At 43.7% G+C, this 18,995-nt stretch overlaps 1 protein-coding gene across 1 annotated transcript; it reads right to left on the bottom strand.

Moving 5' to 3' along the window:
- Window positions 1–2,951: 2,951 nt before the first annotated feature.
- On the bottom strand, window positions 2,952–17,215 carry LOC139235722 (uncharacterized; the record flags this gene model as incomplete). The annotated part of the gene is made up of 7 exons (XM_070866762.1): window positions 17,080–17,215; window positions 16,264–16,424; window positions 12,420–12,449; window positions 10,566–10,637; window positions 5,890–5,947; window positions 5,476–5,776; window positions 2,952–2,973 (listed from the first exon to the last, which is right to left on the bottom strand). Coding segments are annotated over exons 1-7 (780 nt in total), but the record flags the coding sequence as incomplete, so codon positions are not given.
- Between the last annotated feature and the right edge of the window lie 1,780 nt (window positions 17,216–18,995).

Raw genomic sequence — 18,995 nt, 5'->3', positions numbered from 1 at the left:
CAATTTCTTATGTGGAGCACGTATCATGCACACAGGTCCTGGACAAATTTGACTCATTATTACAACCCGGCATTGGGACTTTCATGAGGGCCAAGGTAGTGATTCACAGAAGCCCAGACGCCAGGCCAGTACATCACAAGGCCAGAGCGATGCTGTCCATGATTCGGGAAAAGATACAAGGCGAATTAGACCGTCTGCTGAGGGAAGACATCATCTCACCAGTCGAATTTAGTGACTGTGCGAGCCCAATTGTGCCGGTGCTCAAGGTGGATGAGTCGCACAGGATATGTGGTGATTACAAGGCCACCATCAATCGGGTGTCACTCCAAGACCAGTACCCGCTACTGAGAGCGGATGACCACATTGCGACGCTATATGGTAGCAAACCTAATTCAAAATTGGACCTGACCTCAGCTTACATGACCCAGGAGCTGGCGAGTGAGTCGAAGAAGCTGACCACCATCACGACACACAAGGGGTTGTTTGAGTACAACAGATGTCCATTCAGGATTCGCTCGGCCGCCGCGATCTTTCAACGAAATAATGAAAGCCTCCTCAAGTCGATTCCAAAGACGGTGGTTTTTCAAGACGACATCCTCATCATGGGTTGGCAATACTGAAAAACACCTCCACAAACTTGAGGAGGTGCTAAGAAGACTGGACCGGGTAGGGCTGCGACTGAAAAAGGTGAAGTGCATCTTCCTAGCTCCAGTGGTAGAATTCCTAGGGATGAGGGTAGCAGCAGACGGGATCAGACCTACTACGTCCAAAATGGAAGCGATCCAGAGAGCAACCAGACCCCGTAACACGACGGAGCTGTGTTCGTTCCTGGAGCTCCTGAACTATTTTGGTAACTTTCTTCCCAAATTGAGCACGCTGTTAGAGCCGTTACATGGCTTCTATGCAAAGGTCGCGAATGGATCTGGGGGGATGGCCAGGAAAGGGCTTTTGATAGAGCACGCAATTTGTTATGCTCCAACAATCTTAACGCTATATGACCCATGTAAGAAACTTGTTTTAACGTGTGGTGTGTCGTCCTATGGGGTTGGGTGTGTGTTGCAGCATGTGAATGCCAAGGGTCAGTTACAGCCGGTAGTTTATAACTCCAGAAGTCTGTTGAATGCAGAAAGGGGCTACAGAATGGTAATAAAGGAAGTGCTTGCATGTGTATATGCAGTAATAAAATGCACAGTACCTGTTTGCAGGAAATTTGAGCGAGAGACAGATTGCAAACCCTTAACGTCCCTTTTGGACAACAATAAGGCCATAAATGCAAATGCATCGGTCCGCATTCAGAGGTGGGCACTCAAGCTAGCCATCCATGACTACAAAATTCGGCACAGACCGGGCACTGAAAACTGCGCCAATGCACTCAGCAGGGTCCCACTAGCCACCACTGAGGGGGCAACCGAGTATGCAGCAGAGATGGTCATGGCTTTTGATGGTATCGAAAGGGAAGCCTCACCCGTGACAGCCCGTCAGATTAAAGTCTGGACAAGTAGAGACCCGCTACAGTCTTTAGTCAAGAAATGTGTCCTGAATGGGGACTGGGCAGCCACGTACGGGGCATGCCCTGAGGAATTTAAACCATTTCACAGGCGTGATTCAAGCCGATTGCCTCCTATGGGGAAACCGAGCAGTCATGCCCCAGATGGGCCGAGTGGTGTTAAGCAGAGAACGTCACAATGACCACCAGGGTATTGTCATGATGAAGGCAATTGCCAGGTCACACGTTTGTTGGCCAGGGATAGATACAGACCTGGAACTTTGTGTTCGCAGGTGCAACACGTGTGCCCAGCTGGGCAATGCGCCCAGTGAAGCCCCCTTTAGCCTCTGGTCCTCGCCCGCCAAGCCATGGTCACACAGCCATGTGGACTACGCAGGTCCTTTCATGGGAAAAATATTTTTGCTTGTAGTAGACGCCTACTCCAAATAGATCGAGTGTGACATTTTAACTTCAAGCACATCCTCTGCCACGGTAGAAAGTCTATGGGAAATGTCTGCCGCCCATGGTCTACCGCATGTCTTGGTCAGCGGCAATGGCCCATGCTTCACAAGCACTGAATTCCAGAACTTCCTGGCAGGCAATGGAATCAACCATGTCAGAACGACATCGTTCAAGCCGGCCTCTAACGGCCAGGTGGAACGAGCAGTGCAGATAATCAAAGAGGGGATGCTCAGAATCCAAGGGGGTTCCCTACATAGCCGCTTATCACGCCTCTTGCTGGCCAATAGATCCCGACCACAGTTGCTCAGAGGGGTTCCAACCACAGAGCTGCTAATGAGAAGGACGCTCAGAACCAGGTTATCCCGTATACACCCCACCATGAAAGAAATTGTTGAGAGCAGGCACCAGTCACAATATGACTATCATGATAGGAATGCGAGGGCGTGATGTATTGATGTCAATGACCCTGTCTTTGTCCTCAACTACGCTGCAGGGCCCAAATGGCTCGCAGGCACTGTGATTGCCAAAGAGGGAAATATGATTCTGGTAGTTAAACTAACCAATGGATAAATCTGCCGCAAACATGTGCATCAAACAAAAAGGAGGTTCAGCTACCCCATAGAAGAAACAGAGGAAGAACTCGATGTAGAGTTCACTCCACCACAGGTGACCGAACACCGGAACCAAGTGGAGGAGAGCCCAGTCACTGTGGGCAGTCCGGACAGGCCTGAGGCATCGCAAACAGCAAACACACAGGCCAGCGCCCAACAACTGGAGCCCCGACTCGCGCGCTCTACAGGGGAGCATAAATCACCAGAGAGACGCAAAATGTGATCCCAATAAAACTTTGCGGGGGGGGGAGGTGATCTCATGAATACAACCATCATTGTAACCCATGTATAAACTGACCTCAGTTGTGCACCGTGAGAACAATGACCACTAGGTGGTGAACTTGTGGGAGACACTCCTAACCTGGACTTTCAGGTATAAAAGGGGAAGTTCCACCCATCTTCATTACTTGAGTGCTGGCTAATAAAAATTACTGGTCACAGAGTGACCTTCTTTCAAGCATGGGCCTCGTGTGCATTTATGCTTTATAGTAAGGACTTATCACATACCCCCTTCATCGTCTGGAGGAACACAGTGCCACAATGTCAGGTGGCAAAACCTTTACGAAGCAAATCTCAGCCATGACTTTATGCACGTGAACTAGTGACAATTAATACCCACAGAGGGTTATTTCAGAACACACGACTGCCTTTTGTTATTTCAGCGCCACCTACAATGCTCCAATGGATTATTGAAAGCATGTTAGCCGATATGTCATAAGCTGTTGCTTTTCTTGATTATGTCCTTGTGACAGGGCATAGCTAGTCCGAGCACATCGTTAATCGCCAGAGGTTACATAACTGTCTACAAAGGGCAAGACTTCGCCGTTGAGAAATGTGGGTTCTTCGCACCAGAAATGGTGCACCTCATTCAGCACACCAATGCTGCAGGCCTGAATCCTAGGATGGAGAAAGTGCAGGCTTTGAGGGAAGCATCACGACCCCGTAATATCACAGCGATGAAGTCGAATTTGGGTCTTCTCAATTATTATTCCATGGTTTTGTCAGCTCTAGCTCCATTGCATGGTCAGTTGAAGAAACACATATGCTGGTCATGGAGTCCAGTACACCAGGAAGCCTTCCGTTTATCTAAACAACTGTTTCTCTCAGTAAATGTGGTTGAACACTACGATCAAGAGAAGGAGCGAGTGTTATCGTGTGAAGCTAAACCATATAGTATGGAGACAGCACTACCCCACCGTATGTCTAATGGATATGCAGAGAGCATCCAATCGCATATGCATTATGATCGTTACCATCGCCAGAGCGCAATTATTCACGGTTGGACAAAGAAGAATTAGCAATATTTGGAGTGAACAATGTCACCATTATGTGCATGACAGGAAATTTGAGATTTCTACCGACAACAAGCCATTACTGGGCTTGTTCAGGGTGGAATGAGCAATACCCCCCGTGGCATCATGCAGAATTCAGAGATGGGCTGTACATGTTCAGCCTATGACTATCATCTGATCTACAAACCTGGGCAGTTAAACGTTAATGCTGATGCATTGAGCTGATTGCCAGTATCACACAGGCTCTCCCATGCACATATTCCAGCTGATTATGTCATGGTCATCGATCAGCTGTAGTCAACTCCGGTCAGCCTTGAAAAAGTTCGTCTGTGGAACACTTTGTTTTATTTCTCGTCCTTTCTGGGTTGTGGTTGAATCCAAGTTCGGTTAAGTAGCTACTGCACCACCCAGTGGCCCACCCAGACCAAAGTCACCTTTACCTGTGCCTTATTAAATCAAGCCCTACAGGTGAAATGATTGCACTGCGATTTCGCAGTCCCCTCTAATATTATGGTCTGTCACGGGCCAGGTTCTATTAAAGAGCACGGGTATGCTGCATCACAGCCTGATACACGACAGTACAAGGCAGAGTAAATCTCCCTCCACACTGTCACTATATTGCAACAGTGACAACTATTCAAAAAGTACTTTGTTGGCTGTGAAGCGCTGTGGGATGTCCGGTGGTCCAGTGCGCTGTGTAAATGCAAGTCTTTCTTTCGTCTCTGTCTCTTTCTATAAAACCGCACACAGGGCAGGTACAGCAGGGCTTAGTTATCTGACGCAGGCGCACCAGGGAGCACAAACCCTGGGAATGATTCCCAGAAACTAGCCCTGACTGACACATATAATCTATCACGATCATTTTCCCTTTGGCACTCAAGTAATCGATGGCAGAGATGAAAGAAGTATATATTGTATTTGATGCAGATGAGATGAGGGATGCAGTTTGTCCGATGGACGGGTAAAATCCAATTCTGATGCGATATTAGTTTCATTTTGATCAGGACAAGTGTTTAGGGAACGATACGTTAGAATGTATTTTGTTTTGGATTCTCACCTTTAAATATTCAAATGGGGTAAAATGAAGCCTTCTCTTCCTCGGGGAAGACTACCTGATGTCGGTAATCAAAACTTCACCCTTCGCCTTCCATATAATACCGTGGTTCTAGTGAAGGGCAAGGTAGGATATATTTTTGATTTGGATTCGCCTTGTTTTCGGTTCCTATCCTATTACCGGAGCGACCAGCAGGAGGTTCCTGTCGCTGTCAACAGCCTCTTTGTTGCAGCCTGATCTGAATATCGTTCCATGACTATAAGGGAAAACAGCGGATCAGAAACAGCAAGGACAGTTTAACTGGCAGATTCATTCTCTGTTCGATCTCTCAAGCAGATTGGATTCTGCAATTTGTTTTCGCGGCAGCTTCTGGAAACAGTTGGCTGACAGTTTGATCCGAGGTTAATTTTGTTTCGTTTCAGTGTGTGTTTGAGCACGTGACAGTGCGTTGCATATTGTGGCTGCACCTGCCACGAATCCACACAACACCAACAGACAGAAGCTCCGCCCTACAATCCAATTGCAGTTTATGTACGGGGTGAGACTACTTTTCATCACTGTGTGTCAGACAGAGCGCAGTAATACACAGCAGCATCAGTCAGCTGCAGCCCGGCGATGGTTAAACTGGTGAATTTATTCGCGGTCTGGAGAATTACAGAGAAACGGGCTGCAGCAAATTCTGCTTTATCTTCACCGCCATGAGCATACTTATACAATATAAACTCGGGTTGTGCGCCTGGGTGTTGCCGGTACCAGTATAAATAATAGTTGTTCATTGCAGTATCATAGGTACAGTTTAAAGTCACCGGTTCTCCTTCGGTCTCAACTTCTGAGGGCAGCGGCTGAGTGAGAGAGTCTCCTTGACTGAGAGCTGAAAAACATTTTCAAACAGGAAAAGATGAGACTGTGGCGTGATTACAATTCTGATTCAAACCATGTTTGCGAAATGAGAGAAAAGATAATATTTGTTAGGTCCTCAATTACCTGTAAGAAATGTCCCCCACACAACCCAGATGCTGAGTATCCACATTGTCATTGTCCGCTCCGTAAAAAGAGGGACGGATATTTGAAGACAGCCGCTCTAATCCCCAACTCAACGATCTGCTGTCGTGTCTCAGGATGCTCTCACGTCACTTCCCTGTGTTGCTAATGGTGCTGTGAGACGAGTAGGTGGTGAGCTGGCTGCCAGTGAACGGAAACTCCAGGAGCTCGGCCACACTCAGTGTTAGTATAGAGGAAATGTTATACATTTAGAGACCGGGGTTGGCAATCAAATCCTTGCCCGTTTATTCTGAATAGAAAGCAGATGATTGTTAATTGAGTTTGTTGCAATCCGTGGGCAATTCTTTGTCTAGAACTATGTGAGTTTTACCGACACCCTCACGGGACAGTGAAGTTATTTACTAACAATGGCCCCGTCTGTTGTCGGAATGATTCGTATTTCTGTAATATTAGGGTGATGACCTCTGCTGTTACCGAAAAAAACAATGGAACAGACATAAAAAATAAACTCTCACTGTAATTTTAACAGCGATTTGAATTCAAAAAGCTGTTTAAATTCTATCTGTTGATTTATTTTTCCCTGTAACATTGTATTTACTGATCCATAATCTTCAGATTGGGATTACAATGCGAGAGAATGATGAGGCGTGCATCGGCGCGTTTCCATTAATTATCGCAAATCAGTTTAAAGTGTCCCGAACCCAGGGTGAGGTGCGGGATTGGTTCCACCCACATCGAAAGAGGATTTGTGCGGCTTCAGATCTCCTCGGGTGATGTGTCGGTCTGTTTAAACCATCCCAGAATGCGGTGCGATGCGGGTCCTGACACCCAGGGTGTGATGTACAGCATGTTGACAGCCCCCAGCGTGAAGTGTTAGCCGGGTTCAGAGTCCACAGGGTGAGGTGTAGGTTGGGATCTCTTTAACAAGTGTTCAACACCAACAGTGCCTTAAAATACTGTCCATATAGCTTTCACTCATATTACAAGAGAATGTGGTGCAGACAAAATATCAAACTGCGGGCGGTTTTGGTTTGCATTTTTCCCCTTTATCATCGATCACCACCATCAGTACAGTTAATGCCTTCAGAAATCAAATCTCATGATGTGTCTTTCATGACTGTTTTAATATTTTCTCCATTTTCCACACACGTACACTCACTTGTCCTGTCCACTGGTTAGTAACAAACGTCATCGTTCGATTTGATGGATGTTTGTTGCCGTTGTACCGATCCAGACTATTGTGCTTTTCAACTATTAACCTTTAATTAGTTCCAAAATTAGTACCGCTGTTCAAAAAATGGCATTTAACGCACTGTCCAAGGACTGAGCCAGAAATAAATATTGCGACCAGCCGCCTTCTGTTGGATATTCTGAGATCTGTTCAAATGTTGCTGCACATCATGCAAGAAATTCTGGCCTCGAATTTCATCTCCGGCGGTGCTGCAAGACTGGCAGTATCAGATCGGTCACCCACTGTACACATCGCCTGATATTCAGTTCCTTGAACTGAGACGAATTTTATGCCACTGTTTATTGAATGCTCTGTCTGCTTTTTACCTTTGGGAAGCTCGGTCGGATTGGTTCTGAATTAATATGCTGAGCAGCAGCAAAGGTTTACATCATTAAACTAAAGAAGAAAGAAATTCATATGATTATCGATAAAGAGCGGGACAGCGGATGAGAATGGACCAGCAAGCATAGAAAGCACATGAAAAGATGAAGCACACCACAGATGCCTTTGCGCAATGTATTTCTATTATAAATGCGAGATAAAATCACCAAAAGCGCTCCCAGCTCAGATACACCACAAATTAGACACATGGAAACATAGAAACATAAAAAATAGGTGCAGGGGCAGGCCATTCGGTCTTTCGAGCCTGCACCAACATTCAATAAGATCAAGGCTGATCATTCACTCCAGTACCACTTTCCTGCTTTCTTTCCATACCCCTTGATCACTTTAGCCGTAAGGGCCATATCTAATTCCCTCTTGAATATGTCTAATGAACAGGCCTCAACAAATTTCTATGGTAGAGAATTCTACAGGTTAACAGCACTCAGAATAAGTTTCTCCTCGGTCCTAAATGGTTTACCAGTTACCCTTGGACTGTGACCCCTGGTTCTGCACTTCCCCAGTATTGGGAAAATTTTTCCCGTCTCTAACCTGTCCAGTCCCGTCAGAATATTATCTCTTTCCATGAGATCCCCTCTCATTCTTCTAAACTCCAGTGAATACAGGCCCAGTCGATCCACTCTCTTCTCATATGTCAGTCCTGCCATCCCGGGAATCAGTCTGGTGAACCTTCGCTGCACTCCCTCAGTAGCAAGAACACAATGTGAATAAATTTTATTACAGGATCACAAAGTAATTTCTGGAACTTTCCTCCCACTGCGGAAAATTGAAAAGTTCCCATTTCTGACAAACAAAGGCAGCATATTTAAATCTCGGTGTCCCTTTTTCTTGTGTTGTCCCACCTTTAGAATTTGAGCCTGTTTTATTTTGAAGCATCGCACCCTCTGGCAACTGACATGGATTGAGAAATGGTTGTCAGACAGGAAGCAAAGAGTAGGAGTAAATGGGTACTTTTCAGAATGGCAGGCAGTGACTAGTGGGGTACCGCAAGGTTCTGTGCTGGGGCCCCAGCTGTTTACATTGTACATTAATGAGTTAGACGAGGGGATTAAATGTAGTATCTCCAAATTTGCGGATGACACTAAGTTGGCTGGCAGTGTGAGCTGCGAGGAGGATGGTATGAGGCTACAGAGTGACTTGGATAGGTTAGGTAAGTGGGCAAATGCATGGCAGATGAAGTATAATGTGGATAAATGTGAAGTTATCCACTTTGGTGGTAAAAATAGAAAGACAGACTATTATCTGAATGGTGACAGGTTAGGAAAAGGAGAGGTGCAACGAGACATCGGTGTCATGGTACATCAGTCATTGAAGGTCGGCATGCAGGTACAGCAGGCGGTTAAGAAAGCAAATGGCATGGTGGCCTTCATAGCGAGGGGACTTGAGTCCAGGGGCAGGGAGGTATTGCTACAGTTGTACAGGGCCTTGGTGAGGCCACACCTGGAGTATTGTGTACAGTTTTGGTCTGCAAACTTGAGGAAGGACACTCTTGCTATTGAGGGAGTGCAGCGAACATTCACCAGACTGATTCCCGCGATGGCAGGACTGACATATCAAGAAAGACTGGATCAACTGGGCTTGTATTCACTGGAGTTCAGAAGAATGAGACGGGACCTCATAGAACTGTTTAAAATTCTGACGGGTTTAGACAGGTTAGATGCAGGAAGAATGTTCCCAATGTTGGGGAATTCCAGAACCACGGGTCACAGTCTAAGGATAAGGGGTAAGCCATTTAGGACTGAGATGAAGAGAAACGTCTTCACGCAGAGAGGGGAGAACCTGTGGAATTCTCTACCACAGAAAGTTGTTGAGGCAAATTCACTAAATATATTCAAAAGGGTAGCTCGATATAGTCCTTACTACTAGGGGGAATCAAGGGTTATGGCGAGAAAGCAGGAATGGGGTACTGAGTTTGCATGTTCAGCCATGAACTCATTGAATGGTGGTGCAGGCTCGAAGGGCCGAATGGCCTACTCCTGCACCTATTTTCTATGTTTTTATGTTTCTATGAAATGAGGGCCTCACACGAACACGAACTGTACCTCCCACATCCCCACCAGAGAGAGAGGAAAGGGAAATTGTAAACCGCTGTTCCCCCACCCCCCACAAGAGAGAGTGGAAAGGGAAATTGTTCACCTCTTGTACATCCCACTCCCTCACCAGCGAGAGGTGAAAGGGCAATTGTTAGCCCAATGTATCTCACACTCTCCAGCATAGCGAGTGGAAAGCCCAAATGTTAATAAAATGAAACTCCCACACCCTTACCAGAGGAGATGAGAGTGCAATTAATTCAAACTGTACTTCCCAATCCCCCACCAGAGAGAGGAGAAATGCCGTATTTTAGCACACTGTAACTCCCAGTCCCCCACCAGGGAGAGGGGAAATGGCAAATTTTAACTCGCTGTACCTCCCCCTGTCCCATTAGAGAGACAGGAAAAGTTCATTGTTAACGCAATTCACCTCCCATTCTCCCAACTGAAATAGGGGACAGGGCAATCGTAAAGCCACTGTACCTCTCAATGCACCATCAGAGACAGAGGAAAGAGGAATTATTAACCCAGTGTTTATCATACTCCCTCGCCGGCGAGAGTGGAGCTGAATCAATATCTATGATATGAAGTCTGTTGCCATCAGTAAAAATTCACCTTCTAACTCACTGTCCAAGAATTTTAAACTTGCCACTTTGGAATCATTTCGTAAAAAAAAATATGTATTCAAAATAATATTGTTAACTGCTGTTTGTGCTGAATCTGCCTCTTTTCTCCATAAACTAACAGATTCAATTTTAATAGTGCAAATATGAACTGGGGATTGCATTTTATGTGCATTCTTCATGCATTCCTCCCTGATATTTCTGAGACCATCGGTTCAATTGTTGCATTCCAACGACTGACGTCACGTTGCATTTCACACAGAACACATTTACACACAGCGGGCGAAATGGAATGTAAAAGTGAGAGGATGTCTGGTTATTTGTAACAGAATTAGAAATTTTATGTAAGTGCGTGTGTTTATAAACACCCACAGACTTATAGATCAACAGACACATTAACACACTGACACAGAATATTAAACTTACCCAGAATATAATAAACACCTTCATTCTCTGACCCAATTGTTGGAGTGCTGTGAAACTTTGAACAATACGAAAACTACTCACACACCCTTACTCATAAATGAACACAAACAGATACATCAACATGCATGCACTTATGCATGCATCAACACTCTTGCACAAAACACACACTCAAGCACACATACACTTAAACAGAAAAACACTGAGTCATACCTGAACGAACGCACCACTTACACCTAAACATACACAAACACTTACACATAACCATACACATACACATAAATATACACATGAAAGCAATTACTCAAAAACACACACTTAAATTTAACCACACTCAGTTACACATAAAAACACTTATACATACACTTACATGCACCAACTTAGACAGAAACACACACACAATTACACTTAAACTCAGACACTTTCATGTAAACAGGCATAGATACTCACGCAATACACATAAATAGTTACCCAAAAACATACAGAAACTTATAAAAATACACGCACAGTTAGACATAAATACACAGATATAGAATTGCACACTTTTACTCCTCAACACATACAGCAACACACAAACACAGGCTAAACAAGAGATCGTCACGCACACGGACGCAAACATTAAATCGCACAACAAATACCATGTTACAGACGATTATAGAATTAAAACGCACTTTTTTACCGACACATTCCCAAAAGGTTGACCGGATTAAATAATTCCTGGTACCATAACTTCCCACACTTTTCTATTGTGGCCGATACCACGTCTAAATCAATGTTCTTGTTTGAAGTTGATATAAGTTAATTATGCTCAGAGCATTGACCATAACTAATAAATAACCACGTCTTATCTTTTTCCAACCCCCTTGACAATCTCCGAATAAGTAGCCATCTACACCTATCGTTAACATTATCGATATCATTCAGTAAAACTCCATGGATATTTTAGCGTATTATTCCCGAATGATACATCAAATTAAATTGATACAAAATCAATTAGCAAGAAACGTTGAAGAGGAAATGTTATTGGGGCGTTAGGAAGATTACAAAGGAAGATTCATTGCGGAGAGAGAAACAGAGATAGATTGCTCAGCATGATTCACTTAACACAAGATAAACATTCAACACTAAATTAGGGAACAAACAAATACCTTTCGGAAACGAAAAGAGAATATATAATAAGAATATGATATATTGTATTATTAAACGATTTGAATATATGTCTTCCTCTATATCCCAGAATAATTCTCAGACCACATCTTGATTGAAGACGATGAGGAAGGGAGCGGCAACATCTGAACAACTGCTTCCACATTCATCATCACGTTCTGCCTTACCATATTCGACAGCGCTGCCGTCACTCTGGTAAAGGTGAGATAAAACAATCCACTCACACTTCGATCTTACTGAAGCAATTTGACAAATCTTGGAAAGATTAATTGATAAACACACTGAGATAAATTCCCCAAAACACTGAATCGCTGCTTCATCCTTTTATCCCTCTATTACACATCAAGCGAACAGTGCAATTTCAGAAGCTGTTGATTTTCTTTCACAAATAATCTATCACGATCGTTTTCGTTTGCACACTCATCTACGGAAGGCAGAGAGAAGAGAAGTAGATATTGTATTTGTTAGAGATGAGATGAGGGATCACGCAGTGGACGCAGGTACATTTGCAGCATTCTGCAGTCAGTTATCACCGCTCGATACAGGTTGTGTGATGGACGGGCAGAATCCAATTTTGATCGGATATTAGTTTAGTTTTGTTCAGGCCAAGTGGAGTCCAGGTCTAGGGAATGGTACGATAGAATGCAGTTTGCTTTGGATTCTCCCCTTTAAATTTAAAATGTGTTGGGGTAAAAGGAGGCTTCTCTTCCTTGGGGCGGATTACCTGAATAGTTAATCAACACCTCGCGCTTCGCCCTCCGTATAAAGAGCAAGGAATTAAGTAAATGAAACCTTAGGTTCAACAAGAGATTTCGAGAACAATTTATACAGGTTTTGGAGAGGAACTACTCTCCTTCAAAATCATCGATGGGTCTACTGCTATCTGCAGAGTTCCATTGATTTGGCGACTCTTATCGGACTGTACATGCAATTGTCTATCTCCAATCATATGTTAATTGTGTTTTGCCATGATTTGCACTTTGCCACAGTCTATATGTCGCCTGAAGTAACTGTTTCCTAAATACGGGCTTTCTTATCTCTTTCTCGGAGACTTCTAATCAAAATTTGCAACTGCTGACTTCGGCTGTTTAGTTAAGTGTTACGAAATTTAACCATACAGTTTTAATGTGCTATTCCTACTTAAGTAAGTGTTACATACATAGGCAATTCCTTAGACCCTCCTAATACTGATTAGTTCTCTACCTTCAGCATTGTATAATGGCCAGCTATTGTCTGCTCTTTGCCTGCTACAATTATTATCCATTACAGTTCCCCCCTAATGGCCCTTGGCTATATGCCCAAGATAAGCTATTTCCCAATTAATTCCACATAGGTGAACTTTCAGTGTCGTCATTTCGCTTGTGTAGCGCTACATCCCGAGCTGCAGGATCGACAGGTTCGCTTTCCCATCAAGGTTATAATAAATAATAATTTCAGCCGGACTGTCTAATTTGCCTTTTTTCAATGTTTTAACTATAGTACGGGCTAGTGGCTGCCTCTTACGTAAGTCAGACTTCTTACGGAATAATTCTAACAATATGAGTTCCCTTGCCCGACATTTAGACCGACATAGTTCGTGTAGAAACATAGAAACATAGAAAATAGGTGCAGGAGTAGGCGATTCGGCCCTTCGAGCCTGCACCACCATTCATTAAGATCATGGCTGATCATTCACCTCAGTATCACTTACCTGCTTTCTCTCCATACCCATTGATCCCTTTAGCTGTAAGGGCGATATCTAACTCCCGCTTGAATATATCTAAAACACTGGCATCAACAACTCTCTGCGGTAGAAAATTCCACAGGTTCACAATTTTCTGAGTGAAGAAGTTTCTTCTCATCTCGGTCCTAAATGAATTACATTTATCCTTAGACTGTGACCCCTGGTTCTGGACATCACCAGCATCGGGGACATTCTTCCTGCATCTAACCTGTCCAGTCCAGTCAGAATGTTATATGTTTCTTTGAGATCCTCTTTAATTCTTCTAAACTGCAGTGAATACAGGCCCAGGCGATGCAATATCTCCTCACATGTCAGTCCTGCCATCCCGGGAATCATTCTGGTCAACCTTCGCTGCACTTCCTCAAAGGCAAGGACGTTCTTCCTCAGAAAACAAAACTGAACACAATATTCCAGAGGAGGTCTCCCTAAGTGGCTGTACAACTGCAGTAAGACCTCCCTGCTCCTATACTCAAATCCGCTAGATATCAAGGCCAACGTTCCATTTGCCTTCTTCACTGTCTGCTGTACCTGCATGCCAACTTCCAATCACTGATGTACCATGACACCCAGGTCTCGTTGCATCTCCACTTTTCATAATCTGCCTCCATTCAGATAATATTCTACCTTCAGGTTTTTGACATCAAAGTGGATAATCTCACATTTATCCACATTATACTGCATCTGCCATGCTTTCGCAGACTCACCTAACCAGTCCAAATCAATCTGCATCCTCGTAGCATACTCCTCACAGCTCACACCGCCACCCAGCTTAGTGTCATCTGCAAACTTGGAGATATTACACTCAATTCCTTCTTCTAAATCATTGACATATATTGTAAATGGCTTGGGTCCCAGCACTGAACCCTGCGGCACCCCACTAGTCACTGCCTGCCATGCTGAAAAGGACCCGTTTATCCCGACTCTCTGCTTCCTGTCTGTCAACCAGTTCTCTATCCACATCAATGCATTACCCGCAATAACATGTGTTTTAATTTTGCACAGCAATCTTTGTGTGGGACCTTGTCAAAAGCCTTTTGAAAGTCCAAATACACCACATCCACTGGTTCTGCCTCGTCCACTCGACTAGTTACATCCTCAAAGAATTCTGGAAGGTTTGTCAAGCATGATTTCCCTTTCATAAATCCATGCTGACTTGGACCGATACTGTCACTGCTTTCCAAATGCGCTGCTGTTTCATCTTTAATAATTGATTCCAACATTTTCCCCACTACCGATGTCAGACTAACCGGTCTATAATTTCACGTTTTCTCTCTCCCACCTTTTTTTAAAAGTGGTGTTACATTAGCTATTCTCGAGTCCATAGGAACTGATCCAGATTCGATAGACTGTTGGAAAATAATCATCAATGCATCCACTATTTCTAGGGCTACATCCTTAAGTACTCTGGGATGCAGACGAAAAAGGCCCTGGGGACTTATCGGCCTTCAATCCCATCAATTTCCCAAACAAAATTTCCTGATTAATAAGGATTTCCTTCAGTTTCCCCTTCTCACTAGATCCTCAGTCTCCTAGTATTTCCAGAAGGTTATTCGTCTCTACCCTCTTGAAGACAGAAGCAAAGTATTTTCAATTGGACTGCCATTTCTCTGTTCCCCATTATAAATTCGTCTGATTCTGACTGGAAGCGACCTACATTTGTCTTCACTAATCTCTTTCTCTTCACATATCTACAGAAGATTTTGCAGTCAGGTTTTATGTTCCCAGCAAATTTCCTCTCATACTCTATTTTCCCCCTCCGAATTAAACCCTGTGTCCTCCTCTGCTGGATTCTAAATTTCTCCCAGTCCTCAGGTTTGCTGCTTTTTCAGGCCATTTTATATGCCTCTTCCTTGGATTTAATACTAATCCCTAATTTCCCTTGTTAGCCACGGTTGAGCCACCTTCCCCGTTTTAGTTTTACTAGTTTTACAATTGTTGAAGTTCATCCATGTGATTTTTAAATGTCTACCGTTGTCTATCCACCGTCAACCCTTTAAGTATCATGTGTCAGTCTGTTCTAGCCAATTTACATTTCATATCATCGAAGTGCTTTCTAGCCAACATGTTTTCAGTGTTAGAATTATGCCCCGCCTGAGGTATCCTCTGTATCTTCTATCTTTCCTCTACTTGGTGTCTTCTCTATTCTGTCTAATTCTGGCCGGCCAGGGGTACCTTATCTTTCCTCTACCTGTGGTTTCTCTATGTTGTCGAATTCTCTTTCACTGTGTCCAATTCAGTCGAGTTTTTTCCTCCTTCCGTTCGAGTATCAGTTTTCCTTGCAGCCGATGGCCTTTGCATCACCTCCTCAGGCAATGTCAATCATCGATGGTTTCCTCCTTTAGTTCAGAGGTTATAATAAGCACGTTTATATCTGTCTCGCCAAGAAGAGTAGAACAGAAGTCAGTATCCATAATAACGCATGAGTTGTTGCTTCCTTCATTTCAGTTGCCGTGGTGCTCACTCATGAATCTCCATTTCTCGTGGAATAGCGAAAATTCCGTCGTCCTGTTTTGAGGGGAGGGGGCGGAGTAATACGCAAGGTGCACCTGTTCAGTTGGTCATAGCTACAGTCATATTTGATCATTTCTAGTGGATCTGGACGTAAATCAACTTTTTTTTTTTTGTAACAATCATCTATGCTGGGACTCTTAGTACTGTTGTTCTATTCAGTTACAATTCTGGATTGTCATGGTACCGCACGCGAGTTTCTTCTAAATTTCTCTCCAACAATCCCTGTAAGGTTCGTGTGAGGCATACCATTTCTAGTATACCCCTTTTTCCCCAGTCCCGCTTTTTACCTGACCCTCTTTCCATGTTAAACGTCATGGTTTTTGATTCACTGCCTTTAAGCGCTCGCAGGGTCAGGTTTCTATATAGCCTTATAGTTTTTAACCCACCGAATTTGGGGATGGTTAAGTCTGTTAAATTTAGGAATACAGTAATTATTCAGTGACGTACACCGAAGTGTATCTTATCCTTGATCTGCCCTATCAATCCCCCTTTTGCCCCAGCGTTCATAGTTGGACATGGTTGTGGCGCTGGGGGTGTGGTGGTCGGGGCCCTGGTAGTGCTCACTGTTGCTAAAGTAGTTGGTGCTGCCGTGTTGGTGGGTGTATCTCGAGAGATATCCCTCCACCACCATTCATACATGTTAGTGAAATCTGCACCGCTTTCCCCCGGGTGCAGTATGTTTGTCCCTCCTGATTATAAAACACCCCGCGGTCTTATTCCCATTAATTATTTGTCCCATTTTACTGGCCCAGCCCCAATGTTGTTTCGTTTCGTTGCCGCGTTGTTTTATGCCCGTTATTTAAGTCTACTGTTGCTCCATCCGTCACCATCAGTGTCTTTGATTCTTTATTAAGCTAATGTCGTCCGAGTCCCTGTAATACAGGCCTTGTCGTCCCTCAGCCTGTTGTCCTTGATATGAAGCTGCTTTACCCCACGTTGTTTCCACAGCACTGGAGTCCTGCAAAAATACAATATTTCAAGGTGAGCATACTTTTTTAACTGGGTCCAGTGCTCCCACTTGCCGATACTCCTTATAACTACGCAGGAGTACATGTCCCTTACCATCCTCACCATCACCTGATTGGTCCCTTTGGGGTATTTGGATCTTCTGTTCCTTAGTGACGTTCTCGAAGCACTTGATGACTTGCTGATCTCTACCCTGTGCTTTTAAGTCAAGTAACTGCTTACAGAGTTCCATCACAAACCTCCGTATCCTGTGTTTATAAGGTCCTTCATCCTCGCTTCCTGTAACCAAGATTCTGGCAGTCTCATTTTTGCCTGATCCCGCGTAAAGTGCAAGCCTTTTTCATTAACCTCCCTGTGAAGTGTGTACCTTGATCTGAGTCAAGCTGTAGTGGCATTCCCCATTGGCGTTTTATAACTAGGCAGTATGTCTTCCCCTTGTTGCTGGGTAACGGTCGTAAAATCTATCTGGAAGGTTTCCCAGGGTCCTTTTGGTCGGGACTGATGTCTCATTCTGCCCTTTACTTTCCCCCATGAGTTGTATTTTGCGCATGTTACGCCACATCTACAGTTGTTCTCTATATCTCTACCCATTCCCTTCCACCACCAGCATCTGGACATCGAGCTTATCATGTTCCACCTGTATATCCCGTCAAACTCTTGTTGGGCCCCGGTCCGTTTCCACTCCTCCTTTTCCTTTGGAGTGGCTTCTCTCTGTACCTTAAGCATGTTTACTTCCTCAGGCCCGATGCACTGCCCTGGGCTTCCTCGGCCACAGTACCTGTCTCTGCCACCCGTTGGCTGCCTCATCTGTCCATGTGTTTCCCTGTTGATGTTGATCAGTAATTTTTACGTGCGCTTTGACCTTTATTTTTTAATAATCTCCTCCTGTTTATGTGGCCCTCCTCCTGAGGTCATGTATCCACGTCTGCTCCAGACTATCATATTATCATGCACTACTCTAAAAGCATTATCTTTTGATCGGCTACTCCTAGCCAATCTTTAAATATTCCGTGCTTGAGGAATTCCAATATTTGATTTTTTTTACTACCGCTGTGCACTGTACCATCTTTCTGGTCCCCATTCGATCTCTTCCAGCTTCTTTATCTTAACTTATAACTCTTTAATTTGTTTTGTTTGAGTATCTATTTCTTTTATCTCTCCTATGTTGCAGGTGAATATTATTACATAGGCTTTATCCAATTTATTCTTATTCTGACTACCCCTTCGTTTCCTCTGTCGGTCATGTGAGTCTTCTGGCTGCCATCCTTGCTTTTTCATTTCATTTTTTATGAAACCCAAATTAATAATTTCCGGTATAAAACAGCTGTCAATGGAAAGGGTTAATTCCTTTGCAGGTTTGTAAGAATGCCTGATGTCATTATGTGACTGCATAATTTTTAAACCATTCCCGATATCAGAATTTTTTCCCAAGTCTTTGTGCCTTCAAAACTTACTTAAAAGTCTTGAATCTGTTCAAACAGCAGAAATCATTAGTAAAGGTGTCATTATTGGCTTGAAATAAAACATTCACAGCGCGAAAGACAGCATTTTAGATTAAATTCCAATTGTTTCTATACTTCCAATTCAAATACTAGCCAAAGTATTTTTATGTTGATTTAAAACGAGACCACACATTTTTAATCGCTTTTTTAAAAAACTGAAATCCAATTTAAAATGAAGTACTGGCAACTGTGGCTTATTTTTCTCCGCTCTGTAAATCATAGTCAAAACAATTTTCACACAATATACATTCCAGTATTTCGTTTTTTAAGGTCCCTTTCACTGATCGTATCTATTGTTTTATTTCTGTCGGCACAAAAGCTGAACCTTCCGTGCCACTTCTATCTTTTAAAAAAAACTGTTCGCTCAGCAACATTTTCTAATTCCCAGTTTTTTCTCTTCTTTGCTGAGTTCACATAGCTTAGATCTTTTCCCCTCGTTATTTTCAAAACTCTCCTGCTTGTTTAGACTGTTCGGGACTTTTCATCGATAAGCACCGCCCATTTTGAAAA

Source organism: Pristiophorus japonicus, chromosome 23 (assembly GCF_044704955.1).
Source record: "Pristiophorus japonicus isolate sPriJap1 chromosome 23, sPriJap1.hap1, whole genome shotgun sequence".
In the NCBI taxonomy this organism is placed as follows: domain Eukaryota; kingdom Metazoa; phylum Chordata; class Chondrichthyes; family Pristiophoridae; genus Pristiophorus; species Pristiophorus japonicus.
The sequence above is the reverse complement of the archived record's forward strand: the minus strand, read 5'-3'. Positions and strand labels throughout refer to the sequence as shown.